Source organism: Camelina sativa, chromosome 9 (assembly GCF_030686135.1).
Source record: "Camelina sativa cultivar CO46 ecotype springtype chromosome 9, ASM3068613v1".
NCBI classification, from domain to species: Eukaryota; Viridiplantae; Streptophyta; class Magnoliopsida; order Brassicales; family Brassicaceae; genus Camelina; species Camelina sativa.
In genome coordinates, this window is record NC_141888.1 from 29,720,350 (window position 1) to 29,748,237 (window position 27,888).

General features: G+C 32.4%; 4 protein-coding genes and 1 pseudogene across 9 annotated transcripts; 1 reads left to right on the plus strand and 4 right to left on the minus strand.

Moving 5' to 3' along the window:
* Positions 1-76: 76 nt before the first annotated feature.
* LOC104711872 (UDP-glycosyltransferase 73D1) lies at positions 77-1,651 on the minus strand. The gene has a single exon (XM_087464104.1). It carries the CDS (start codon positions 1,621-1,623, stop codon positions 109-111), a length of 1,515 nt encoding a protein of 504 aa, XP_087320230.1. The 5' UTR covers positions 1,624-1,651; the 3' UTR covers positions 77-108.
* Positions 1,652-3,658: 2,007 nt separating this feature from the next.
* LOC104711874 (UDP-glycosyltransferase 73C7) lies at positions 3,659-5,768 on the minus strand. Of its 3 annotated transcripts, none has more exons than XM_087464108.1 (2): positions 5,505-5,768; positions 3,659-5,298 (listed from the first exon to the last, which is right to left on the minus strand). In XM_087464108.1, exon 2 carries the CDS (start codon positions 5,291-5,293, stop codon positions 3,875-3,877), a length of 1,419 nt encoding a protein of 472 aa, XP_087320234.1. In that variant the 5' UTR covers positions 5,294-5,298; positions 5,505-5,768; the 3' UTR covers positions 3,659-3,874. The 3 variants fall into 3 exon arrangements, with proteins under 3 accessions (XP_087320234.1, XP_087320235.1, XP_087320233.1); XM_087464109.1 differs by having other exon boundaries at positions 3,659-5,267; positions 5,505-5,633; XM_087464107.1 differs by having other exon boundaries at positions 3,659-5,692.
* On the minus strand, positions 5,673-7,951 carry LOC104711873 (pentatricopeptide repeat-containing protein At3g53170). Of its 3 annotated transcripts, XM_087464105.1 has the most exons (5): positions 7,416-7,919; positions 6,355-7,336; positions 6,241-6,285; positions 6,017-6,128; positions 5,673-5,932 (listed from the first exon to the last, which is right to left on the minus strand). In XM_087464105.1, the coding sequence occupies exons 1-4, from the start codon at positions 7,788-7,790 to the stop codon at positions 6,100-6,102; spliced, it is 1,431 nt and encodes a 476-aa protein (XP_087320231.1). In that variant the 5' UTR covers positions 7,791-7,919; the 3' UTR covers positions 5,673-5,932; positions 6,017-6,099. The 3 variants fall into 3 exon arrangements, with proteins under 3 accessions (XP_087320231.1, XP_010426948.1, XP_087320232.1); XM_010428646.3 differs by having other exon boundaries at positions 6,241-7,336; positions 7,416-7,951; XM_087464106.1 differs by having other exon boundaries at positions 6,241-7,319; positions 7,416-7,905.
* A 537-nt stretch (positions 7,952-8,488) lies between these two features.
* On the minus strand, positions 8,489-13,177 carry LOC104711875 (protein ANTAGONIST OF LIKE HETEROCHROMATIN PROTEIN 1-like; annotated as a pseudogene). Its single transcript, XR_015565466.1, has 5 exons — positions 12,090-13,177; positions 11,953-12,016; positions 10,838-10,914; positions 10,455-10,760; positions 8,489-9,743 (listed from the first exon to the last, which is right to left on the minus strand). The product of XR_015565466.1 is annotated as a protein ANTAGONIST OF LIKE HETEROCHROMATIN PROTEIN 1-like (transcript).
* Positions 13,178-21,537: 8,360 nt separating this feature from the next.
* Positions 21,538-26,346, plus strand: LOC104711876 (protein fluG). The gene is made up of 17 exons (XM_010428652.3): positions 21,538-21,998; positions 22,118-22,443; positions 22,543-22,658; positions 22,739-22,844; positions 23,059-23,215; positions 23,302-23,397; positions 23,514-23,562; positions 23,694-23,965; positions 24,060-24,232; positions 24,320-24,440; positions 24,524-24,576; positions 24,675-24,804; positions 24,890-25,035; positions 25,122-25,310; positions 25,391-25,623; positions 25,847-25,989; positions 26,104-26,346. The coding sequence occupies exons 1-17, from the start codon at positions 21,837-21,839 to the stop codon at positions 26,164-26,166; spliced, it is 2,535 nt and encodes an 844-aa protein (XP_010426954.2). The 5' UTR covers positions 21,538-21,836; the 3' UTR covers positions 26,167-26,346.
* Positions 26,347-27,888: the final 1,542 nt, after the last annotated feature.

Here is a 27,888-nt window from a genome sequence, read left to right on the forward strand (position 1 = left end):
TTATAAATTAAATGCCTCTATTTGAATTTGTTTTCTTTGGAATTTTTTTTTTCCTTAGGTATTATATTCTTATAAATTTATATCAGCTTAGACACTATATTTATTTAACTACTCGAGACTCAATTGCTCTAAAACATCTTGCATTAAAATTGAAACGTTAATACTCGAAGATCCCTTTTCATTCACAGCCTTTTTCGCCATTACTGCAAGTTCTTGAATACGTCTCCTTCGTCTCACAAATTCACTATCTTCATCTACACGTTGGCAATCTTCTTCCATCACAAGCTTTATAGCTTTCACAACACACTGTTTCTTGACCAACACTCCAACTCTCTCCTCGTCTCCCCATCTAACCGGAATCTCCACCCCAACCCTAACCCCGATTTTCAAAACCTCCACGACTAGTTTCTCATTGAGGAATTGTTCAGCGAACAACGGCCATGTGATCATTGGTACACCAAAACATATCGCTTCTATTGTAGAGTTCCAACCGCAGTGAGACAAAAACCCTCCGGTTGAGCCATGTGAGAGTATCATAGCCTGAGGACTCCAACCTTTTATCACTACCCCTCTTCCTCTAACTCTCTCTTCAAAGTTTTCGCGTTTTAGCCATTCATCTAGCTCATTCATGTGTCTTTCCTCGGTCTTGATTACCCAAATAAAGGGTTTTCCCGATTCTTCTAACCCTAAACCTATTTCTATCAGTTGATTAGGTATTAGTCGACATAGGCTACCTAGACAAACATATAAGACTGACCTCGGTCTCATCGAATCTAGAAACTGCAAGACCTCGGTCTCGCTTATCGCGATGTTACCGTTGTTTCCTCTGTCGAATAGGTCTGCCATATGTTCGTTGCATAAAGAAACGGGTCCAATGAACCATACCTTCTTATTGATGGCCTTAGCGTAAGCCTCTGCATAGCCAGGCTCCAATTCTTGGAAGCTATTAACAATAACTCCAAAGGATTCTGATTCAGATTCACGCATCTTGTCGCGAACATCATCCATATTTTCTAACTTCTGAAAGGCACCCGGTAACTGAGCTCTAGTTATTTCAACTTTATGTGGCATTGCTGGTATAGAGAAGGGCTCCGAGGCCGAATAAACTGACAGGTGCGGGCTGTGAAGATGGAGGTTGTGCGAACTCAAAAGAGAGAAGCAGCACATTCCATGGAACACAATCCTCGGGATTTTGAACCTCTTAGCTGTTTTTGAAGTCCAAGAAAGACATTTATCGGAGATAATGCAACTTGGAGGGATATCTTGTCGCTCAAGAAACCGTTCCAAGGGATCCTGAAGTTTATCCACAGCGTCATAGAATCTCCGTAGGAGGTCTTTGGATGGCAGAGTGTCGAGAGTCTCACAATCTTTGGGGAGACCAAATTCTTTGCAAGGAATTGGAAATGCAATGACGTTGATTTCTAGATCAGCCTCGGATCTTGCTCGGTCAACTGTCTTCGCAAACCTAGAAGCATTTTGAGGGGTTGTAACTATGGTAACGATATTGCCTTGTCTTGCAAGAATCTTTGAGATGTCGACCATGGGGATCAGATGCCCTTGAGCCATGAGAGGGACCAAAACAAAGTGAAGTCTTTTGGCTTTTGAAACTAGTTTTGATTCCATTTTTTGGGTTTAGCAAATGCTTACACATATAGAAGATACCCAAAATTACCGGCTATGAATATATACATGTGTGAATCATCTGGTGAGAGACCTTGATGAATTGGGAAAGTCATCAAAAGCTGTATATTGACTTTGAACAAGTCACAAAAAAAAAACTATTGTTTTAGAGAACCAATCATGTACCCCTCATTGTTTAACGTCTTAGTCGCTGACGGTGGTGAGTTGCGTCATTATACCATGACAATTAAACTGAGTTACATAAGAAAAGACTTCAAGGAAAATATGAGGAACTTTAAATCCTAACAAAAATTGTTGAATCCAGTGATAAGTAAAAGTTAAAATAAGCGTATGTTGTATTTTTTTGTAGTAGTGATACAAATTAAAATATTCAGTGATATCTAAGAAAAGACTATTGTAATCTTTGGTTTACTTTTTTTTTTATTTTTTTTTATAATGATTGCTAGTATTTGTTTATTATGATTTCGGTTTAAGAAGTGCAATTAGGTCAAGCTTGGGCGTAAGCCCGTACTTCCATTGATGATGGGTTTGTCCTCGCCTAAAGATAGAGAGCATTAGTTTGGTTATCACATGATTGATCACATCGTTAATATTACATATATAGGAGTTTCATTTAAATTTTCTTTCCGGTCTAGCTGGTGTTCAAGAGATTGATTTGTTATCGGTAATGAAATCAATTTTAAATTAATAATCGATTGAATTCCAACATATATCTGTACAAGAGTTCACTTTGAGTTTTAGAGATTAGACAAATTAAAAGATGTAAAATGGAACCGTCTTCAAATGGGAAATGTGGTTTAATAATTAAGTCATTAATAGCTCGTTTTAAATAAATAAACACCATCACGGCATATTTGTTCGAAGTTTCCTTTATATTTTTAATGAGTTCCGTCTGAAAAGGACATTATTTTCTTTGTTTGCATGATAAAGGACTCTTTGAAACGTTCAATTTGTGCGTTTAACTAACGAAGACCAGTTCAACTTTTGGAATATTTGATAGCATTGACGCATACCTTTGATGAGAACATATAAGCAAATATAAATATGTACACACACGCATATATATGTTGTAAAAATATCTACACACGCATATATATGTTGTATTCTTGTATGATCAATTATACATAGAGGTTGCACTTTACAATTATCTTCTGTATGATAAACGCAAACCTATGATGTCTATGTTGTAGTATTGTATTTCGAACAGTTTTTAATTAGGTGACGATTTATTTACTGTTTACAATTTGACTACGTAATCAATTTGTAAACTTTACGGTTTTAATCAACAAAAGTAAAAAAGCAAGAATTTTTAGTCTCATGCTATTAATCATCCAAAGCCACGTCCACATGTCAAAAATCAAATCACAACAACTTCTATAAGAAGATTCACATAAGTCCAGAAGTTTCAAAAACATTTCTGTGATCTTACCCTAAAGGACTAGTATCATATTTAATCTTTTTGCAGAAAACTGAATAGAGTAATATTAAAAGACGAAAAATCGATTATAAAAGTCATTCTTTGATGATAAATTGATGATCCTTCCTTGTCTTCTTTGGAATATTAGTTTTAAATCCTTGGACAACCAAAGCTTTGGATTTCCAAATCCCTGTATAATAGTATCTTATTTTCTTCATCTGATATGATATGACATGTCTTTATAACCATGTAACTTAAAGATGAATGGTGATGGTGGTCAGGACGGACAATGGATTAGTCCGCCCTAAAAATAAGACGGACAACAAATCCAACTCTATTTGTATGCAAAACGGTCTGTAGTTAGTTTGTTGCGGTTTTATTTCTGTTTCCTTTGGACCGCATCACTACGGACTATGTTTAATGAATGTTAAATAAGAAGCAGTTTAATCCACAGACGAATTTGTCCGTCCTAACCGCTACAACCATTCACATTCATATTATTAAAAGGTGACAAATTTTTATAATAAATCTAGAGAATATATTTTCTCTATATCCAGGCCTGGTGTTTTCTTTTCTTCTAGACCATATAATGGGTTTTAGTTTAATAAGAGAAACCTATATTTAAAAAAATAATGAGTATGAAACAAATTTTGTCTAGATGATAGTATTTGTTAAAAACCATCATTGTCAATTATTACAAAATAAAAATATTTTACAGCCAACTTTTTATTTTCTTTTCTCAATCAATCAACAACAATCCTACTGATCATGTCAAATATCAAATCCCAACAACAATCCTTGAGAACCATCCCATATTCAAATTTGATGCTGTTGTGATTGCTCCATTATGTCATGAATGAGCAATGTGATATTAGCATCTGAAGATCCTCCTTCGCCCAAAGCCTTATTTGCCAAGTCACTGAGTTCTTTGACTTTTCTTCTTCTCTCTTCTGCTTCTTCACTATCACCCATTAGCTCGTCCACTGCTTTTCTCACACTTTCTCTACTCACCATCACTCCTATCTCCTCTTCTTTTCCAAATTTCATCATTTTTTCTACTCCTATCTTTAACCCTGATTTTAATATCTGCACGATCAACTTCTCATTCAAGAATTGTTCAGCAGACAAAGGCCATGTCAATAATGGTACTCCTGCAGTAATTCCTTCTAGAGTCGAGTTCCATCCACAGTGAGTCAAAAACCCTCCGATGGATGCGTGTGAGAGGATGAAAACTTGCGGCGCCCAACCTTTGATCACGAGTCCTCTATCTTTGATCCGTTCTTCGAATCCGCTTTGCTGCATCCACTTTGCTAAATCCCCAAATTTTCCCCATTCTCTTATAACCCATATAAAAGGTTTACTAGATTCCTCAAGGCCTAATCCTAGCTCTTTGAGTTGAGCCAAGGGAAGATTACATAGACTGCCAAGGCAAACGTAGAGCACCGAACCAGCTTCTTGAGAGTCAAGAAATTGAAGACATTGGTCTTGACCAATGGAAGCCTTGTCTCCTCTTTCAGCTTTTTCTAACCCTAACTTATTGCACAAAGAAACAGGTCCAACGCACCAAACTTTTCCAGCCCTTGCTTTCCGATATTCTCGTGCATAATCAACCTCTAGCTCTTCAAAACTATTCACAATAACACCATAAGAGTCATCATCAGCTTCAATAATCTTGGCTGTACACTCTTTCATATTTCCTTCAACAGGCTGTAGAACAGAGACCTGAGGTTTAGTGAACTCAACTCTATCAGGCAAGTCAGGTAAATCAAAATACTCGTCATCAGATTCTATAACTTTTAAGATCCCGCTTTCTCGAACCACTTGTATACACTTGAGGCTGAAACAAGAAAATCCATGGAAGAGAAGTTTGGGGATCTTGAATTTCTTGGCAAGTCTTGAAGTGAAAGGAAGGCTCATGTCTCCAATGATGCAGCTGGGCCGCGGCTGAACCATCTCCTCCATCGCTTTCTCTACTTGCTCCTCAAGCGAGTTGGCAGCGTCAAAGAACTTCACCATATCGACCAGTGAAGCCAACATATCTACACTCTCGCACCCTTCTGGCAAACCCGTTTGTTGAGACGGAAACTTAACTTCAACGATGTTGATGGTCGGGAAGGAAGAGGAAGATGAGAGTGAAGTCTTGATCTTGGCTACATTTTGAGTAGTTGTGATGATAGAGACGGTCACGCCTTGACGCTGGGACAAGAGCCTAGAGATATCGACCAATGGGATCATATGACCTTGGGCCATAAAGGGTATTACGACGAAGTGAAGAGCATCATGAGAACACATTGTAAAAGATCTTAATATTAGCAAACAAATAGATCTTTCTAAAGACTTAAAAAGCAAGCCACTCTTTACAAATGTTATATATACAGCAACGATAGAGTTTAGATCATAACAAGTTTTTACCCGTCTAAAGATGCGTAAGAAAATTATATTTTACCTTACCAAGAAAACTTCAAATTGAGTTTTGATTCTAGTCGATCAAAAGAGTAGACCGACCACATATACAGTATAACAATTAGTCTGATCGTATCTGTTAATATATTCGTGTCATCATCTGTATTGAAACCTAGGAATAAAGAATTAGAATATGGCAAGCATCATGAAATGGGTCAAAAAGATGATAATTAATTAAAAGAGTTGGCGGGTCAAATAAGGTCTGCTGAATATTTTTGAGAATTAGTATATTACAATCTTCGTTAACTTTAATTTCACATCACATGATAGTAGATGTATCCGTTGATTTCTTTGTTTTGTTCATTTTATGAACAGAGCTATAAATGATGGTTTTTAATACTTACACTGACCCGAATCATTAGTAATGACCATGCGGCTCTTGGAATTATGCTAACCAACGCCCCCAAACACCTGAACAGACGGTTCCATAACTTACTTACAGGCATGAGTCTCCAATTTATCTTAAAGTTAAGAAGAGTAAAAAAGAACAGTTACCTTAAGTGATCCACTTAGTGTGAACATTTCACAACTTTCCAAAATTCTTCTGCATTAGATTGCTCAATTCACAGACCAAAGCCTCACCCCATAAGCCTCTTTTTGCTTATATCTTAAAACCCAATAAAAGAAACATAGTTAAGAAACATAACACAACCACCAATTAGAGCTGCAATACTAAGCATATATCTCTTATCCCAGTTATAATTTGTCTAAGAGGATACCTGAGTTCTCACAAGTGGATATCATTTGTTTCTCGAGTTCCCGGACTGCATCAAATATCCCATGAGCAGTGTAGGTTTTGATCATAGTAGCAAAAGTGACTTTATCAGGCTTACATTTTCTCTCTTCCATTTGTATGTACAATTCTTTCATCGTAGCCAAATCACCAGCCTCACCATATGCATTGATTATGCAATTGAAGAACGGAGTATCCAGTATCACATCAGAATTCACAATTTGCCTCAAAATCGAATCTATCTTAAAGACAAGACCAGCTCTACTATACGCGTTAACAAGCGAACAATAAGTGATTGAGTTTGGTTTCACTCCTTGATACTTCATTTTCCTGAATACATCATCCATTTTCTCAATTCTTCCAGCTTTCCCAAACGTCTCAATCACTATATTGTAAGTGACAGTCGTCAAGGAGAAAAACCTTTTCTCCATGAAATCCATAACCGAGCACATCTTCTTATACATTCCAGCTTTTCCAAACGACAAAATCAGTATATTAAACGTAGTGATGTCTGGCTGCACTCCCATGAGCTGGAACCGATTATACCAGCTCTCCATCTTTCTAATGTTACCACCATTTCCATATGACCCAATGATCGAGTTAAGCGTGAAAACATCCGGAAGAGAATCTCCATCCTCGATCATATCAGCCAGAACATTTTCCATTTCCTCAAACAAACCAGCCTTTCCATACCCATCAATAATAGTATTGTAAGTAACCGTGCTGCATCCAACTCCAAGATACGACATCTCAAGAACAATACTTTTAACCAGATCAAACCGACCAAGTTTGCAGCAACAACTGATGAGAACAGTGAAGGTAAACACATCTGGCTTACAGTCACTAACCGATTTCATATACTCAAGCGTGGCGAACGCCTTGTCAAGAAGCCCGCTTTTGCCATAAACAGCTATAAGAGATGTATACACATCAATGGTTGGTTTCAATCCTTCAGATAACATTACTTCAAAAAGCAAGCTAGCTTGATCAGGCTGTTTGCAATTCCCAAGCACTTTGAAAAGCTTTGTGTATGTTTTGCATCTTGGTTCATACCAATGCTGCTTCCTAAGAAGATTGAAAATCTATAAAGCAGAGAAATTTGGGCAAATGAGTTTCGATTAGAGTAAAGAACTTAGAAAAGAATTCAAAAGGGTACTGTACCTTTAACGCAGACTGCCATCGATTCTCTTTGATAGCTTCATCAAGTGCTTCAAGAACAGCTTTTGGCCATAAAGTTATGTACTTTTCGGAATTTGCTTTCCTCTCGACGCCTTTGACAGCAGCGTCTGCTCTCAGAATCCGGGATAACTCTTTCTTAGGATCTACTCGGTGTCTTGTTGAGATCAGACCAGAGTTTAATTTCCCAGTAGGTTCGTTGGGGCTTTTTGTCGAACACGTTGTGGGCGTTGTTGAAATAGAGGCTACACGCCGAGGACAAACCGTGGAAGATATATGTTGCCGAGAAAAGCAGAGTTTTTTAGTTTCAATGGCATAAGCGGAAGTGATCCCTTGAACATGATTCTGTATCAATTCCATCGGAGAAAAAATGCGAGAGAAGATAAGGGGAGGACGAAGACGACACTGCAAATTTCGGTGTAGGGAGGAGCTAAGCTAGAAGACGATACAGTTGTTCGGCTTCATTTTTCGGTTTAGTTCAATTAGATGGTTCGGTTTACATAAGAGCAACTTTGGTAGATGACCACGGATCCAAAAAAATTAAGAAAATAACTATGTGTCAGTTTTTTTTAGTAAATGACTTTTTGTTATGGTGGGGTAGGGGTAGAGTAGTTACCAAATTAACCTTCTAATTTACAAGTTTTACAAAATCTGAAAGTTCAGTATGAGATATATTTTGTGACTGAAGAAATGCAGAGAGATAATGCTACAATAAGGCTTCGAATGGTAAAAGCAGTTCAAGCATTGCAGATCGTGCAGATCATGCAAATCATGTAGAACAAGTGTAGATCATGCTGGAAAAGTGCAGATTGTGCTGATTGAGCAGTCTAAATTATATGCTTGAATGGTAAAAGCAGATCAAACGGTGTAAATCAAATATTAAACTGTAATTTATTTAAAAACACATCCAATTCAGCAAATTTATTTAAACAAATGATAAAATTCTTGTAAAATAAACATATATTTTTTTAATATAGAATATTTTCTAAACAATTTCAAAGTTTGAAAACATTAAACACAAATTATCCAAATGCAATAAAAATAAAAATTAGAATAGTTTAATGGATATTATTTTGATTTTCCCATAGCATATCTGCAATATTTTCTCTAATGTTTGCCATTTGATCTCCATTAGTTATAGCCGTAGTCTCCATGCCACCTTCATCATTCTCTGAATTTGTGTCGCTAATATCAGTATGCTCCATTACTTCAGCAAAATCTTCATCAAAATAATTTGAAATTATGATAAAGTTATGTAGTCCCATTGTAGCCATCACCACTCTTTTTTGAACATGAGTGTTATATCTTGGAAACTCACAAAGGATCCTCCATTTCTTCTTCCAAACTCCAAATGTCCTCTCAATGACAGAACGTAGTGATGCATGACAACGATTAAATAGTTCTTGTTTGTTTCTAGGAGGAGGACCATTGTTGAACTGTGACATATGATACCTAACAACCCCATTCCGTGAAGATCTATAAGGAGCCAAAAAACCTTGTTTATTTGGATAGCCAGAATCAACGACATAATATTTGTCTGCAGGAGGCAAAGGAAATTTCAGCATCACTATCTTGTGCCATCGTGAGAACTGCTGTATCGTGACATGACCCCGGTGCTCCATTCCAAACATATGTGAACAGCATATTCAAATCACATACCCCCATTATATTAAACGAGGTTCTATCATGGCGATTCCAATACATTCCTTGGAGTTCAGGTTTAACTTTTACACATACATGAACTCCATCCATGGCTCCAACAAATCCACTAAAATATGGCCAATATCTTCGATCCATTTGCAGTCGTTCAGGTATTCGACGTAGTTCTTGTCTCGTTGGAGTCTTGATATAATCACAAGCAAGTAACTCAGTTGCTCTAAGGACTTCAAAAAACTTTCTTTGCACTGTCTCTTGCGTTCGTCCAAATCTCAATCCAACATCTCTTTGAACTTCATTGTGGCCACATATTCGTAAAAACATGGCTACTCCCTCTTCGATGCTTACATTCATTGTAGGTTGTAACCCATAACTCCTTTGTAACTTGTCACAAAATGCTCTAAAAACATCAAGTGACATTCTTAGTAATTGAAGACATGCAGCATTATCTTCTTGGACTCGACACCATATATTTCTCCATCCTAAACCGTTATCTGTTTGCACTGGACCTCTTACAAAATATCGATTATAGTATCTCAGTGACGGTTGAATTATTAACTCTTCAAATTGTTCATTTTCCAGATTCCACAACTCAACTCTCTCATCGTAGTTTAGATTGTGGGCACCTTGTGATCGCAACTGACATATACGAAATGCCTGAAATTTTATAAAGACAACATTAAACTAAATTAAATTGATGAAAATTACATTATTCAATAATAATAAAAACATAACATAACTTTTAACAACAAAGTACAAATGTTATAACTAATCATCAGATCCTGAATCACTTTGCTGATTTTCATTTAAATTTGGTCCTTCTTTATTTCCCCAAATGTTGAATAATCCTCCTCTTCTACGTGATCGTGATGTTTGCCCTCCTGATGCGTGAACCACTTCCAATAGAGATTCGTGAGCTTCCTGCCCCTCTTTGTGAACTACTTCCCCGTCTTAGTCCACCTTGTTGTTGAACTCTTGAAGCCGGAGTATGAATTGGAGGAGCATGTGGAGAATTATGTTGTAAATGATCCTGGGTGAATTCATTAGAGGGACCTGTTTCATCGTTGATATTAACGCGATACACCTCTTCATTTTCTTGTGTCTCAGGAACTTGACTTTCATCATTATCTATACCCTCATTCATTAACTCCTCTCTTCTTTGGTGCACAGAGTACTGAGACTGTGATTGTACATCATGTAAGATGAAACAACGTTGCATCACATCCCAAAAGTCAGGCGGCTTTCTTTTAAATGATTTTACGATCTTACGTACCTGTTAATAATATTACAATTTTTTAGTATACAAATTTAATGTATACTAAAGTTAATAAATTTATATTGATTGTGAAAGATATTTTAAATACTTACTTCATGATCTTTCCACCATGAATCAGATGCAGATATAATGGATGTAACAGGATCAACCGTAATTCCCGTAGAACCTTGCATAAGTTGCTTGTACTTCTTGTATTTTCTTTTTAGTTGATTAAGTTTTTCTTTGAAAAACCAATAGTTTATATTTATATTGAACTCCTTGTTGAATTTTTCAACCAAGAACTCTCTTCCAAGGGGTGTAGGATCTTTGAAGCGGTAACCATTCATGGCAATTGCTTGATCGTACAAATCAATAAATATTCTTTCTCGATTATATGTCCATTTGAAAGTTTCTTCGATCTACAAGTTTTAAATTCATTTAAAATTTATTGCACTTAAATTCTAACTAAAACTTAGACAAATGTGAAATATTATACCCGTGCTGATGTTTCTGTAGGAAAATTTGTATCTTCTTGCACGGACGAATTTCTGTTTTGTCTGCGGTTAGCCATACCTACAAATACAATTTTAAATTTATTTTTAGTTATTATATATAAGAGAAAATTTTAAAAATACTAACTAATATTTTCTCACCAAAAAGTTGATAATGACTTATTTATCTTAAGTTAGATAAACTATTATATCTAACAATAAATCTTATAGTAAATTTTACTTATGATCGAAATAAATGATTCCAAATTTTTTTTAGAACAGTATTTTACAAAACTAAGTGAGACTTATAAATAATCTACAATTTAAGTGAGATTTATAAATAATCTACAAAATTATGTGAGACATATGCATATATATTCAGTATAAGAGACTTATATATATATATATATATATATATATATATACTAACTAATATTTTCTCACCAGAAAGTTGATAATGACTTATTTATCTTAAGTTAGATAAACTATTATATCTAACAATAAATCTTATAGTAAATTTTACTTATGATTGAAATAAATGATTCCAAATTTTTTTTAGAACAGTATTTTACAAAACTAAGTGAGACTTATAAATAATCTACAATTTAAGTGAGATTTATAAATAATCTACAAAATTATGTGAGACATATGCATATATATTCATTTATAATATTCTAAATGATTATCTGATAGTAATTATTGAGTTCATAGCACATTTTTTAATCTATAATAAAAATAATTATCAGTCTTTAAATCTGAGTAAATAAAGATTTATTTATATAAAATTTTCTAAACATGTAATCCTATACAATATATATTCATATTATATATTAATATTAGGAGAAAATATACCCAACAATTATGAATAAATATGATAAAGTAATCTTAACTTATTTATCTTAACTTATAGATAAAATATTATATCTAACAATAAATCTTATAGTAAATTTTACTTATGATTAAAATAAATGATTCCAAATTTTTTTAAGAACAATATTTTACAAAACTAAGTGAGACTTATAAATAATCTACAAATTAAGTAACTAATATATAACATAAATAGAACTACTAACATATTATATAACATAAATATATTTATTTATGAAATAAAAATACACACCTTTCAACAAGAAAATGTGAAAACAAAATGTGATAGAATAGAAGCTTTGATTGTCCTTTAAACTCTGCACAAAAAAATAGATGTTACAATAAATAAATAAATTAAAAAAAAATGTTTATTTATAAAATAAGAAATACCTTTGATGGAGAGAAGATGAATAATGGAAATAGAGTTGAGAGGAATTTGAAATATTTGTTTTGTGTTGGTTGTAAAAGGGAAGAAATGGTGTGTTTTTTTTTTTTTTTTTTCAAACTAGGGAAGAAATGGTGTGTTATATATAGAGGATAAATGTTTAAAACTGTGGGCAAAATTTTTGAACTGCCGATGGACAGCTTCAAAAAACCTGTGGGTGAATTAACTGGTGTTTCTCCTGCTTTTATGACTAAAAGACAAAAAAAAATAAACTGTCCACAGAAGAACTGCGTAACTTTATAGAAAGAAGAAAAATGTTGAATGGTGTTTTTAAGACAGAGGAACTGTAGGTGCGGGTCCCCTGTCTTTTATCAGCCACGCCATTCAAAGCCTAAGTCATAGTGAGTACTCAAATTAAAGTTGAGGTTACAGTTGGAAGAGATGGTGGTTGTAATTATTACGGAGGTGTCTATGGTGGTGAGTGAAAGTAATTATAGAGGTGGTGATAGGGTTATTTTAAAAAATAGAATGAATTATGTTTAAATTGCATGTAATTATCGTATAAATAGCATGTGATATTACAAAATAGCATTTTTAGTTGGAGTAAATAGAAAAAGCATGCGATATTATCATTTTTTGGAATATATTATGTCATTTATATAAAAAAGCACTATGAATTACAATAGTTTTCTAAAAAAAACATGATAGATAAACGCTGATACATGTAAAAATATTAAAACACATAGTTCCTCTAAAAATGTTTGCCTTGATGTTGGAGGAGATAAAGAGAATGAGAAAAGTAGAGCAGTTGGGAAAAGAGAAAACAAGATGATGGTGATAATATAGGAGATGGTGGTCGGAGGTGATGGTGATGAATTCGGTGGATAAAAGATGATGGAGAAGGCGGTAATTGTTACGGAGATGATGGTGATGAACTCGGCGGAGTGGATTTGTGTTGGTGGTGGTGAATTTTTTTTGAAGCTTTCGATTAAGAAAAAAAAAGGAGAGATGTTTATGTATTTTGATGAGAGAGAAAGAAGAAGGAAGCAAGAGGAAGAAGAATAAAGATAAACCAAAGAAGTATAATTTTGATGTACTTGGTTTGTAATAGATGACTATACTTTTAGAAATAACTAGGTGCTTCCCCACGCAACGCGTGGGTTGTGGTGTAGTTGGCACTTTCTTGTTTTTTTTTTATCTTTTTCGTTTTTTTTTTGTATTATTTCGTTTTAATTAGGCATATACGGGCTTTCCCGTCACTTTTATTTATACATTATATATTTATACCATTTCATTCAGATGTGTATAATTGTGGCGTTTATTTTTTATGAATTATGAAGTTGTTGTTTCTTGCTTTTGAGGATCCAATCTTATCATTGACTGATATTGTTTCCAATACATTTATTGTATTATAGATTTTCTAATTAACTGCTTATGTAAACCCTTCATACGTTGATGTTGCAATAATAAGTTATTTTTTAAAAATATCTTCCGTATAAGTGATTATGTTTGTATGCCCATGTTTTGGTCTAATATCAATAAGATCGTTTCTGTGTTTCTTTAGTTGGCTTTGAAACCAATATTGAGTTAAGCAAATAATGGGTCGAATTATGGTGTTAATAAGTAATATAAATTCTTATGTATATATATTGTATATATGTGACTATAAATTTAGCTAACTAAAAAATTATGTAATATTTAAATACAATCTTGAACATATATATATATATATATATATATATTATTTGTGGGAGGAATGTATGAAATTATTGGATAGAAGTTATTTTTGAGTTAAATGACCTTTAATGTCTTTAAAGTGAGTTAAATATTAATAAATTTTATATGTGTCTTCACTTTTTTAAAAAGGAATACCAAGTGTTTCCTTCCAAATTTGAAGTGATATAGTATTTTAGTTTTCTTATATGATTTTATGAACTTCAATGTAAAAGTTTTTCAAAGTAATAAGTACACTCACTGATTGAATTATAAAATTTGGAGAAATATTTATTTCGTTTAATCATCTGCTCTTTTAAATAAATAAGTATGTTGTTATTCCTACAAATAGGACAACATATATTATAGTTTAACCATGAAGTTAAGCAATGGAAATGGAACTTGTGATTGCAAGACAAAATGCTTATATGTTACACATTGATCGTTTAAAAATGAATAGGAACATCTAGTTCTCAAATAAAGTTGATTGTTTTGTTAAAACCAATATATGTGAATTTAAATTTAACTATGCAAATTTAAAAAATAAATATGAATAGATTAGAAAGGCAAGAAATATAAAAGAAATATTTTTGTATATAAATAAAATAAAAATTGAAAACAATGTTAAATATATATAATACTTTCTACATTAAAATATAGAATCAAACTCTTACAAGTTACAACACATATGAGATATAACAACATTTGATATTGGTAGGAGAGGAGGAGAGAATGTTTACTATAAGATGGTAATACAAATTAGATAATGGAGATGAATCTTTAAAAAATAGAACAATGTAATATCTATATATATATAATACTTTCTAAATTAAAATATAGAATCAAACTCTTACAACACATATGAGATATAACAACATTTGATATTGATGGGAGAGGAAGAGAGAATGATTACTTATAAGATAATAATCCAAATTAGATAAAGGAGATAAATCTTTTAAAATAAGAACAATGTAAAATATATATCATGTAGTCTCTATTTTAAAATTTAGCATTAACAATTTACAATGATATTTCATTTTTTTTTACAACCCATACAACAAAAATAAGAAATCAAAAATAACAAAAAAAACGAAAAATGATTTGAGGTATTGTAGAAGAGAATGAGAGAATGTGAAAATGAGATAGTAAAAGAATGTCAATATGAGAGAATGATAGATTGAGAGAATGCTTATTTATATGATAAGAAATGATGGAAGTTACATTTAGAACTATGGAGTTACAATAGTAATTTATTGTGTTTGAATAAAATTGAGTGGTAGAATATGATTAATGCATAATTTATTTTATTTTCAGTTATAATTTTATTTTAATGTGTGAGTTAAATTTATTGTGTTTACTGGATCTTAAATATTGTTTAAAGCAATTAGAAAGAAAATAAAAAAATAAAAAAAATTAGAAAACATTAAATGAAAATCAACCAATAAGGAGAGACCAAAACCTTTCTTTTATATATATGATATATTGCTTTAAACTTTGAAATGAGAAATATATTATAAATAATAATTTTACATGAGAAAATATATTAATTTAGCCAACCAAAATATGAAATAAGTTTAGCCAACCAAAATAAATAAAAAATATTAAAATTTAACCAAAAATAATTTCTCTTGAAAGATAATAAGTTAGTAGGAGGAATGAATTAATGTACAATTATTGGATAGGAGTTACATTTGAGTTAAATGGAGTTACATGTCTTTAATTATAAATAAATATTTTAATTTTTTATAACCTAAAATAAAAGGAATACCAAGTGGCTGAATCAAAATTCACATGATTTGGTTGTTTGTTGATATAAACTCAACACTTACACATAATATTTCAAAATAAAAAATATTACTTTTTAAGTGACAAACTAAATTAGTTTTCTTATAAAATTATATGAATTCTTCAATCTCAATAATTTTTAAAATCCCAAGGATGACTTATATTTTTTTGGTTTTCACTCATCAGTTTAATTTATAGTGCTAGATTTCATACTAATGGTTTCATCTTTAGAGAATTTAGTGAAATGATATTTTTAAAATTATATTTTATTTTTATATTTAAGGTCCAGTTGAATATGTTTTGTTTTTTAGATCATTTTTTTTTTGATTAAAGACACAAAAAACCAATTGTTTAATTATGTTCTTTTTGTTTTCAAAAACCTCAAATCATAAAAAATATATATATTATATTGATCTCTGCAGATTTATCAATTGGATCACAAAACAAAATAGTCTTTATAAATTGATAAATGGGTAATTATATTGATCTTTAAATATTATATTGATTTTTATAAATTATTAAAATTGATACATGAATATGTGAGATAACCAGAGACATAATAGATAATTACATATGGATCATTTCAACTTTATGATCTTATTGTGTGGTGAATATTGTAAGGAAGTATGAAAATAATGATTTATAAGATGTTAATATAAAATAGAAAATAGAGATAAACATTTTAAAAGATTAAAATAAATATATAAGATATACATATCATACAAACTCTAAAACTAAGCTTTTACAATGATATTTGATTTGATTTTTTATAACACATACAACAACAATAACAAAAAAAATACAAAACAAAACAAAACAAAACAAAAAAAAGATTTGAGAGTAGTGGAAGAAGATGAGAGAATGAAAGAGTGATAGACTAAGAGAATAAGATAATGAGTATTTATAGGAAGAGAAAAAAAGAGATTTGAAAGTAGTGAAAGAAGATGAGAGAATGAAAGAATGATAGACTAAGAGAATAAGGTAATGAGTATTTATAGGAAGAGAAATGATGAAAAATTATATTTAGAAAAATGAGAATTAACTCTACTTTTATATATATGATTTATAGTGAATGGTTTGATGTGGTTTTAGTTTTGATTTACATTCCGATTTAATTTAATTTATATAATTTTCAATTTTTCGAATAGATTAAATTCAACCAGTAGTTTTTTGAGTCGCTTCAAAAAACCTTGTAGCCCAAAGTGTCACTACAGATATGAGAAATCAATCTTATGTGGCCAGAGGTTTCCCGAATTGGCTCCGTGGTGTTTTCATTGAAGAAAGAGGTATGTCCTGTGTTTGATTGTTTGCTTTTTGGAAGAAAGTTCCTTGGATATAGTGAACTTTTTTGGTGATAGGGTATAGTTTGTCGCCCTGGTATATGAGACTTCTTTAAAATCTGTATAGAACCCATCAGGTTGTTGTGGGGGAAATTAAGATAGGCTTGTCTCTTTCTGTAATTGGTAGCTGTTAGCCTTTTTGTAACACTCTTGGTTCCAATTTTGGATTAGTACAAATTCAGATGACAAAAAAAAAAAAAAAATTCAACTAGTAGTTCATACTTTATATCATTTTATCTAACACATTTTCCGGTTCAAGGTTTTAATCAGAAACTAAATTTATAACCCGCGCATTACGCCGGACTATAAATTTTTTATTATTAATGAAAACCGTTAAATATAATATAATTATTCATATTAAAAATATAAATCTATATAGATATCAAAATTTATTTTATTAAGCGGTATATAACTTATATATTTTTAACATTTTCACAATTAATTTTTTCTTTATTTTTCGGTATATTTTTCGATATACACTTGTCATCTCTTGCATCTATTGATTATGAAGATGAAACATAACTATTTTTCATCTTCCAATACTTTTTTATATCGGTTGAGTGATCATTACATACTAACATAGACGTAAAAAATTTTAGAGAATATATTCATCCTTTGTCGTGAAGTTTCTTTGACAGTGTTGTAATAAACGTAAATTTTGCTTCCTAGAAATGAATCTCATAATTGGACTCGTTTATATCTATAAACATCATAATGTAACATCATATATTATATTTTATTTTAACTGTTTAACAAAAGAAAAATTATGTTCACATATATAATTTTTTCTACTTTAAAATATTTATAGTCTCCTATGTTTCTATATAGTGTTCTTTCATATCGATTCTCCTAAATCTACAAACTCATAAGATTACTCTAACTTTTAAATATATGTATTGATACAAAAATAGAATTCTTTTAAAATTTAATTAAAATTCTACAATCTACCACTACTTTTATAATTTTTTTTAATTGCAAATAGCTTTCTCAAATTTCTTCTTTCTATTTTTCACTATTTTGTTTTTGGTGTGTGTGATTTTCAAAATAACTTTTCTTTAATATGTTTTATTTTAAGTAACCTTATACATTTCTATTAAATATATACATTATTTTAATTTTTAAGCACTTGATTAATATTTTCTTCTTTTTGGGATATACCTTTGTTAAACAAATTTCACCATTTTTCAATTTTGAAAACAAAAAATAACAAAGATCACTCAAAATATTCTAAATATTTATATTATTTAGAATTCTAAATAATAATATGCACCAAATCCTTATGGTTTTAATCGGTAACATGAATTTATAATTTAACATTAACAAATATAGTCTCAAGGTATATATATATTAATTATATTATATTATAATTGAAAATAATAATATACACCGATATTAATCAATAATATGAATTTATAATTTAACACCAAGAATTGAATAACCTCTTGATTTAAAAACCTTTAAATTTTGGTGTTTATTTTTTTAAAACACCCTTATTTTCTTTATCCTAATAATTGTAACTCTTGAAAGTAATTATTGTCCCATTAAATATATGATAGCTTTATTTTTCTATTATTTCTAGTCTTTTACAAATATTTACACAAATATTATATGTTATGATAGAAATATCTAATTTTATATTTATGTAATATCTATTCATATTTTACTTTGATATTTTTTTGGTTGTATTTTTTGTTCATTACGTTTTTGGTGAATATTTTAGTTTAAATTATTTTTTAATAATAATAAAATATTACAAAAATGAATGAATTAATGGATGCATTAACTTTAGATTTTATGTTCTTTTTATGATGTGGATTAATTTGTTAAAATTAAAAATAAGAGTGATGAGGTGGAGGAAGAAGAAGAGAGAAAAACCAACTTTATATATATGTATATTATATGTTTATAAAGAAGATAAAAAACCACATAAAACTTGAGAATTTGTATTTAAATTTTCTACGGAAAGACTTTTATAATGAACTAACAAAATGCTAATGTGACAATAATTGAGAATCTATTTTATTTGTAATAAAAATATTTACATAGAAATATTTTACTTATGTTTTGTCAATATTTTGCATATGTTTTGCTATTTTTTAATTTAATTATTTCGTATTAAAATCAGTGAAATTAGTTAAAAATATGTATATCATAATAGGTATATTTTAAAAAGTTTCAACAACATAGAATTTGTTTTTTCATCCACTTTTATGGAAAATAAGATATTTCTCATAAACAATTTCATTGTGAATAATAGCATTTGTTCGAATGTGGAAGGATCGATCAGTTGGTGATCTTTCACCATTCCCCCTCTCTTATGAGCTCTTTGCTCTGATTTATCCATACAGTATTGCGCTCAGGATTGTGAACAGTTTTGGAATTTCAATCCAACTTATCTACAAGAATATTGTCAAACGCAATAAGAAGATAAGACATAGTCCGGTACAGATTTCTCCATGAATACCTTTCGAAATATGCCATCAGTGGCAACGACAAAAGTCCCAATGCAAAGAAACATATTGCCCAGTTTGGCCTCTCCACTTTTTACCAACCGTCTCAGTCGCGAGTACAACACAACATGGCCCTATTCCTGATCTGAAAAACCCATTCATGAAACGCAAGAGTGCATAGATCCATATGTTTGGAGAGAAGGAGATAGAAAATGTCGTGACAAAAGCCATTAGGCATGATAGAAAAAGCGTCTTTCTTCGACCAAGGGATGAATCCGCAACAATCCCCAAAAACTTGAACCTGTGCGTAATATCGAAAAATAGTTAATATCTTAAGTAATCAAATGGTTAATATATATTTTGATATTACGCACAGGTTCAGGTCTCTGAGGATTTTAGTTACTTCTCCTCTCAAAATTAAGTAAGTAACTAAAAGGTATAGTAATATTACCATTATACTCCCATGTATAAGATTGGGGGGGGGGGGGGGGGGGGGGGGGGTGTTTTGAGAGGGGAAGGATATGTGGCACCTACTTCTGTTGGTGCATCAGTTTAGTGTCTTAAAGTATCAATTGTCAAATCAGTAACATAACTTCTAATTATGTTGCATCCGTTTTATGGAAGAGACTAGTTTAATAGTTAAGTAGCTGTAGTGTTTTCCTGTATTAAATGCTAAATATAACTCAATCCTACAAAATTGTTACTCTTTGTATAGTGGTAAAAAATGTTTTTGGATGATTCACCTTCTTATAAAATAACGTATATAAGGAAAAAAAGGAGGTGAACAGAAAGGTTCACCTAAGTATTTTTCTTTTGGAAAACTAAACCTTACAAAGTAGAAATTTGTAAACCCAAACGGATAAGTATATATTTATGTTCCATTTTAAACCTTTTGACTAATATTAAAGAGATTTTTTTTAGAAATTATAAACTCTACAAGATAGAACTTTCTAAACCCTAACTAACAAGTAAACATTTATGTTTCATTATCAACCCTAGCCATTGGCCAATAAAGAACAATTTTGCTCAATAACCTTACAGATAAAACTAATGAAGAAATAACACATTATATCAAAAAAATAAGTGAATAACCATTGGCCAATATAAAAAGACTAGAGATGATATCGGTGAATGACATACGCACATGTAATATATAGAATAATGTTTTTTACAACACCTTAATGAAATAGTATAGAACAAAAATAAATAGTATAGAATGAAACATTTTTCATAAAATAAATTGATGGTATTGGTAATGATGGTGAAATGAAATGAAGAATTATGAAACAAGCATGTTTCCTAAGAAATATACAATATCCGAATAAATTACAATATACCTTAAGGGATACAACATAAAGAACCCAAACTATTAAATTAGGCACATACTAAAATAAGATTACATGGAAATTAAATTAATAGAACATATATATATATATATATATATTTTAAGAAAATGTAATAGAATATTATTGTATTATAGAATAATAGAATAAATAATTACATTATTTTAGTTACATATTGAGTTAAAGTTGTTTGATTAAAAAATCAAATAACAAAGAAAATGTTTATTTTTAAGTAAGATTGTGAAATCCAAATAATTTGTGTAAATAGATTTATGAGAATTGCCCTAGATTTTATTATAAAGTATAAATGAATAAATAAGAGATAAACAAGAAAATGAGAAAAATAAAGAAAGAAAGAAAAAAAAGGGAGGACGAGGGAATACACGTGAGAGAGTGTGTGTTTAGCTCTTCATAATATCATATGAAGAAAACTGTCATTATTATAGAAAATATAAAAAATATTATAGAGTGATGGTTAGAATAGTTAAAGAATGAATTAAAGTTTTTTTTGTTGGTTACTGCTGTCAATTTCTCTAAAATATATATTCATCCTACAATAAAGATCTTAAATTAGAGTATCGTTTGTAATTTACTCCTACAAAATTGGTAAAAAGATCTTAAAACAAAAAAAAATAGTGTGTCAAGCAAATCACTATATTATTTGTTTTGTTTGCCAATGTTATGTAATTTGAAATAATAGAAAACCAAATGAAAATTTTTCCCAATTTTGAATTTGTTTTAACATAGGAGTTAGGACTCACTTATTTGGGGACCAACCGGAATTTGGAGATGTGACGCGAACCGGAATTGAAAAATGAAAAAGTTGCAAGAATGTTATCCGCACAATCAACGACACGTGGAGGCTAACTGTTGGTCACGTTGTCACGTGTCCATCACTCTCCTTTAGACACGCCGCCGTGTGAACTGAAAGGTCAAACGCATTGGCCACCGACCAAATCAGACAACAAAAGAAGAGGCAAAGTTGGAAACTTTCACTCATGCTTTAAAGTTTAAACAAGTTCCTCCTGTAGTAAACAAACTGTGAAGACTGTAAGAAGAAGAACAACAACACCAATCAAGTAATCGAGAGTTTGATTGTGACTTAAGACAGAGATAGAGAGATGGAGTTTAAGGAGTTAAAAGAAGCAATAGAGGGAATAGAGCTCGTCGATGGTCACGCACACAACATTGTCTCTCTTGACTCGTCTTTCCCGTTCATCGGAACTTTCTCCGAGGCCAACGGCGAAGCCTTGACCTTCGCTCCTCATTCTCTCTCCTTCAAGGTATACACACGACCGATGTCTACTGTGTTGTCAATCAATACCCTCTTAAAACGCCGACGTGTTTAGCTTGATTCATTGGTATGGATGTGTTTTTTTTTGGTTGTATGAATGAAAAACAGAGGAACTTGAGGGAGATTGCTCAACTTTATGGCACTCAAGTATCGTTAGAAGCAATTGAGGAACATCGTAAGACCTCTGGTTTGGAATCTTTTACTTCCAAGTGTTTTCAAGAAGCTCGTATCTCTGCTCTGCTCATTGATGATGGATTGAAGCTTGACAAGAAACATGACATTGACTGGCATAGAAACTTTGTTCCTTTTGTTGGTCGAGTCTTGCGTATCGAAACTCTTGCTGAGCAAATCCTCGATGAGGAGAGTCCTACTGATGCTTCTTCCACTTGGAGTTTGGATTCTTTCACAAGAGCCTTTGTTGAAAGATTAAATTCATATCCTTTACCTTTATCTTACTTTTTTTAATACACACTCTTAGTGAATGTGACTATATATTCACTAGTGTTGGTTTACCTTGACTACTTTGGTGTCACGCTTGTTCCAGAGATTGTTGCTTTAAAAACTATTGCTGCTTATCGTAGCGGTTTGGATATTGATACTCATGTGAGTAAAGAAGTTGCTGAGAAAGGCCTTGCTGAAGTCTTGCAAGGTAAGACGGTTTGCACATTAGTCCATCAGGAAGTATAACATAGCTGTTGTTTTACACCTTAAACCCTGTTGTTACTGCAGCTGGAAGCCCCGTCCGCATTGGAAACAAAGGCTTGATTGATTACATTGTTACTTGTAGTTTGGAGTTAACTGAACGTTGCGACTTGCCCTTGCAGATTCACACAGGGTATGTATGCAAGTTTTGGTCTCTGTGAGGGTCTTTGTGATTGATGTTAGTAAAGTCTGATTCTTTTTTCATTAAACAAACATGAATATTTAGTGAGGTTGAAGTGTGCAGTAAGCTTTTGAGGATTTGTTCTGTGCTATACATAGAATCAGAAACTCATGTTCTGAGGTTTGTAGTAATGAAAAATCTCTTTTTCTTTTGTTGTTTGAGCCAGTTTTGGTGACAGGGATTTGGATTTGAGGTTGTCAAATCCTCTTCACCTTAGAACCCTTCTTGAAGACAAAAGATTTGCAAAGTGTCGTATTGTTCTTCTTCATGCAGCTTATCCATTCTCAAAGGAAGCATCGTTTCTGTCTTCAGTTTATCCTCAGGTTTACTTCATCCCATTTCAATTAATCTGTAAAATTATGTCTAGTCGTTAACTTATTTTTCTATCAATCTCTTTTTGTTCCTTAAGGTTTACCTTGATTTCGGGTTGGCGGTTCCAAAGCTTAGTGTCCATGGTATGGTGTCTTCAGTTAAAGAGCTCCTTGACTTAGCGCCAACGAAGAAGGTAATTACTAAATGCAGCATGTTAACATTGCTAAGTTTCTTTATCTCTTTACTTGCTTTATCATTGTTGTTGTTCATGAGTCATAGAAAAATGCTAAGCATTAGGATATATTGCAGGTTATGTTCAGCACTGATGGGTATGCATCTCCTGAGACATACTATTTAGGTTAGCTCAAGTTACTACCTCTTTTGTATAGTTTGTAACATGCTTATATATGTTTTAATCCTGTTTATAAATTTTGAAACTTGAAATCTCCTCGCTTTAGTCTTAAACAAAGCTCTCTGTGTTTTTGGCAGGTGCAAAGAAAGCACGAGAGGTCATCTTCTTAGTTCTGCGTGATGCTTGTGCCAGTGGTGATCTCTCACTCATGGAAGCTATTGATGCAGCTAAAGATATTTTTTCAAGAAATTCGATTGAATTTTATAAGCTTGATTTAAAGACAAATTCTTCTAGTCCACAAAGTATAGTATCTCCCAAATTAGAGATGAAGGAGCCTGATGTGCAAGAAGATAGTAGTTCTTTCGTACGCATTATTTGGGTTGATACATCTGGACAACATAGATGCCGTGTGAGTTTTTTTTTTTTTTTTTTTTTTCTTTCTTCTGAAGAAAAAACATATGTTTCTCACATTGACAAGAATTATGTTTATTGTATTGTTTCAGGCTGTTCAAGCACATCGTTTTAACAGTAGCGTGAAGAAGAACGGCGTTGGTCTGACTGTTGTAACAATGGGGATGACTTCATTTGCTGATGGACCAGCAGAAGGGTCTAATTTGACCGGTGTGGGTGAGATTAGACTGGTTCCAGATCTATCAACCAAGCATACAATACCTTGGTACTTAACTCATGTCCGATCCCTTTGCAGCTTAACTTTTTACATACCTTCTTTTCTTATTTGTTACCGTATCATATTTACCGTTAGGACAAAGCAAGAGAGCATGGTTTTAGGTGACATGTACTTAAAGCCTGGTGAAGCATGGGAATACTGTCCAAGAGAAACCTTAAGAAGGGTCACAAAAGTTCTCAAAGATGAATTTGACTTGGTAAAAAATCTTCATAAACTCTCTCTATGGAAACTTTTATTGGCTTTTTGGTTGCTAAAACTCAAAGTCTCCTTGGCTTTTAGGTAATGAACGCTGGTTTTGAGAATGAGTTTTATCTCCTCAAGAATGTTGTCCGGTATGTATGCCACTATAAGTTTCCTGAATCTTGGTTTTCTTGTTCAGTCCAATCATTTTCATAATCTTAACACTAGTCCTACCCAACATTATTTGAAGGGAAGGGAAAGAAGAGTATGTGCCTTTTGACTTTGGTCCTTACTGCTCTGCATCCTCATTCGATGCTGCATCTCCGATTTTCCATGAAATTGTACCCGCACTCGAGTCCTTGAACATCACAGTTGAACAGGTTACCAAACAGTTTTATAATCATTTCATTTCATAATGATCAGTCTGTATCATGTGTCTTGACATGTATATATATTTTGTCATAGTTTCATGCTGAATCCGGGAAAGGTCAGTTTGAACTATCTCTCGGTCACACTGTTGCATCTCATGCTGCCGACAATTTGGTTTACACACGTGAAGTTGTAAGATCGGTTGCAAGGAAACATGGATTGCTTGCGACCTTTGTTCCAAAGTATGTTAGTCTCTTTCCCACACTAAAGTTATAATACCCTTTAACCGCAAAGTTTATTAAGAATGCATTTCTGTGTGTTTTCATAGGTATGATTTATGTGACATTGGTTCTGGATCACATGTACATCTAAGTCTTTGGAAAAACGGTGAAAATGTCTTCCCGGCATCTGATAAGTCATCTGCTCTTGGAATCTCCTCCGTTGGTGAAGAGTTCATGGCTGGAGTTCTGTTTCACCTTCCTTCAATTGTAGCAATTATAGCTCCACTCCCAAACAGGTAACTCTAGAACCATTCTTTTTTTAGTAACTTCCTCAAGTTGTTGCTAAAAGTTGCAATATTTTTAACTAAAACTTCAGCTATGATCGGCTCCAACCTAATACATGGAGTGGAGCATTCCAATGCTGGGGCAAGGAAAACCGTGAAGCGGCTATAAGAACAGCTTCTCCACCAGGAACTCCTGATGGAATATTTACAAACTTTGAGATCAAGACTTTTGATGGCTCCGCAAATCCTCACTTTGGTTTGGCTGCTATAATGGCTGCCGGTATTGATGGTCTCCGACGACATCTCAAACTACCTAATGGAATAGGTACCTACAAATTTATCTGTTACTCATTTTCATTTATTTAGTCTTAGATGAAATCTTTCGATCTTGAGTTGTTCGGATGAAGTTTTTTCACATCCTTCAAAATACATTACCTACTTTTCAAAACATTCTAGGCGATATATGGATCGGTCCATTTTCGTTATATGTAACTTTAGGTCACGTATAACATCTAATGTGGGATCTAACAATTTGTTCAACGAAACAGATGTAAATCCGGCAGATGTTGCTGCTACATTGAGCAGGCTTCCAGAATCGCTCTCAGAAGCTGTTGAAGCTCTGGACAAAGATGAAGTTCTCCATGAACTGCTCGGACAAAAGCTTGTAGTTGCCATAAAAGCAGTCCGTAAGGTAACGCTATCATCTTTTAGATTCCATTATACTGATTTACATACAGTACTGGTAACTAAAAGTACATAAGGCACTAATCTATTGTTATATTATTTTTCAAAAATTTTGTAACAGTCTGAGGCCGAGTATTATTCCAAGAATCCAGATGCATGTAAGCAACTCATTCACCGATACTAATCCTTTGAGCCTCGGAGTAATATGATTGTTCGATCATTTTCTCTTTTATTGTGGACTTTGTGTCACATGAAGAGAACTGTAGTATTGAGGTTTCACTTAAACGGAGTATATGACTATATGCAAACCGCAAACGTGACATAAAGATGTGGATCAGAAAATAAATAAACTATATATTTCATATTTCGAGACGCATGCTTGAGTATTTCTTACTTTTTCGTCCCACGCTTTCAAAAGTCTCCAAGTTTTGGTTCTCTATTCTTATCTTATACTAGATTTCAAGTATCTAATCTATTACTATGTTTCTTTACTTTAATGCTACCTAATAGGTCCTCGTGACTGAATATTTTCAAGTTTTTATGTTCTTAATCATATCATGTAGTATTGGGAGCGAAATATACACTTTACCCATTGTTCTACTTCTATCCATGTTCTTAGTCCAGCTATTGTTATCTAGGTTCCTTATCTTATTTTCCGAAATTTTCTGATTCATTACTTTGACTAACCTTTATACATCTATGAATCATATATATTAAAAAGTTTTCGGAATCTATGTATCTCTGCAAGCTAAAGCACATGTTAAGAAAGAAAAAGTTAGCATAACATTCTATTGGTAAAATATTGTCTTGTACTAATTATTTACTTTAAATAGGGGAAAAATGCCAAAAAAAACCCGAAGTTATTTTTATTTGAGTTTTTTAACTAATGTACCACATTCAGAAACAAAAGTTATGCATTCTACCACATTGGTTCAGTCCTTTTGGGGAATACCACATCTAATAGATAAAAATACATTTGTACCCTCCAACCATCGAATGGAAAAATCTCTAGAAATCTATATTTTTGTTTTTTTTTTCTCTATGTCCGGTCTTTTCATGTTTTTTTCTGAGGAATTTTAAATTATTTTGAACTGAATAACTTTTAATTTTGGGGTGCGTTAATGGTCGACTTCTTCATCTCTCCTAGTCATGGTCGACATCTTCATCTTTTGTCACTTACTGGCCGGAGTTCTATGTTTAACCGTAGTTGCGTTCGCCGGAGTTTGGAAATTACCAATTTTTATTCAATTCTCAGTTTATTACATCTTATCCTCTTTGTTATATGCTGACTCTATTTTGATCCCTCAGATTGAACCGCATTTTCAACGCTGGACTCCTGCCGGAGATGGAAATAAATGGTGACGCAGTTGAGAATAACGTAGATCCTCCAGCGGTGATTCCTGAAAGTACACTCGGGATGCTCTCGACTCTGCTAATCCCACGAATCCGTAAGTTGTAACAAACTTTAGTCTCTCTTTCTCTCGGTAGACGTCCTTATTAAATTTGTTTTTATTATGTCTACACAGAGATCATCCAGAGGGTGAGAATATCACAGATCCTCAGCCGCCTTCTGTATATTTTGTTGAAACAAACGATGGACAACTTCCTCCGCGTCTATGTCGATCACTTGTCCTCCACTTCCAAACGGTGGACAACTTGTCAGAGGTGCCAACTTTGTCTACTGCCAGAGTTGGCAACTTTGTCTACTGCCATCATTTTATAGTGGACAATGGACCTACAACATCGCCAAAGGTGTCAACTTTGTCTACTGCCATCAGTTTGTCCCCCAGCTCTCTTATATTGGACACTGTTACATCACACACGCGATGTTCCCGGGTGACCATTACATCAACATTGTCCACCACCATAATATTGTCCTCCGTTTCTAATTCAGTAACCACATTTA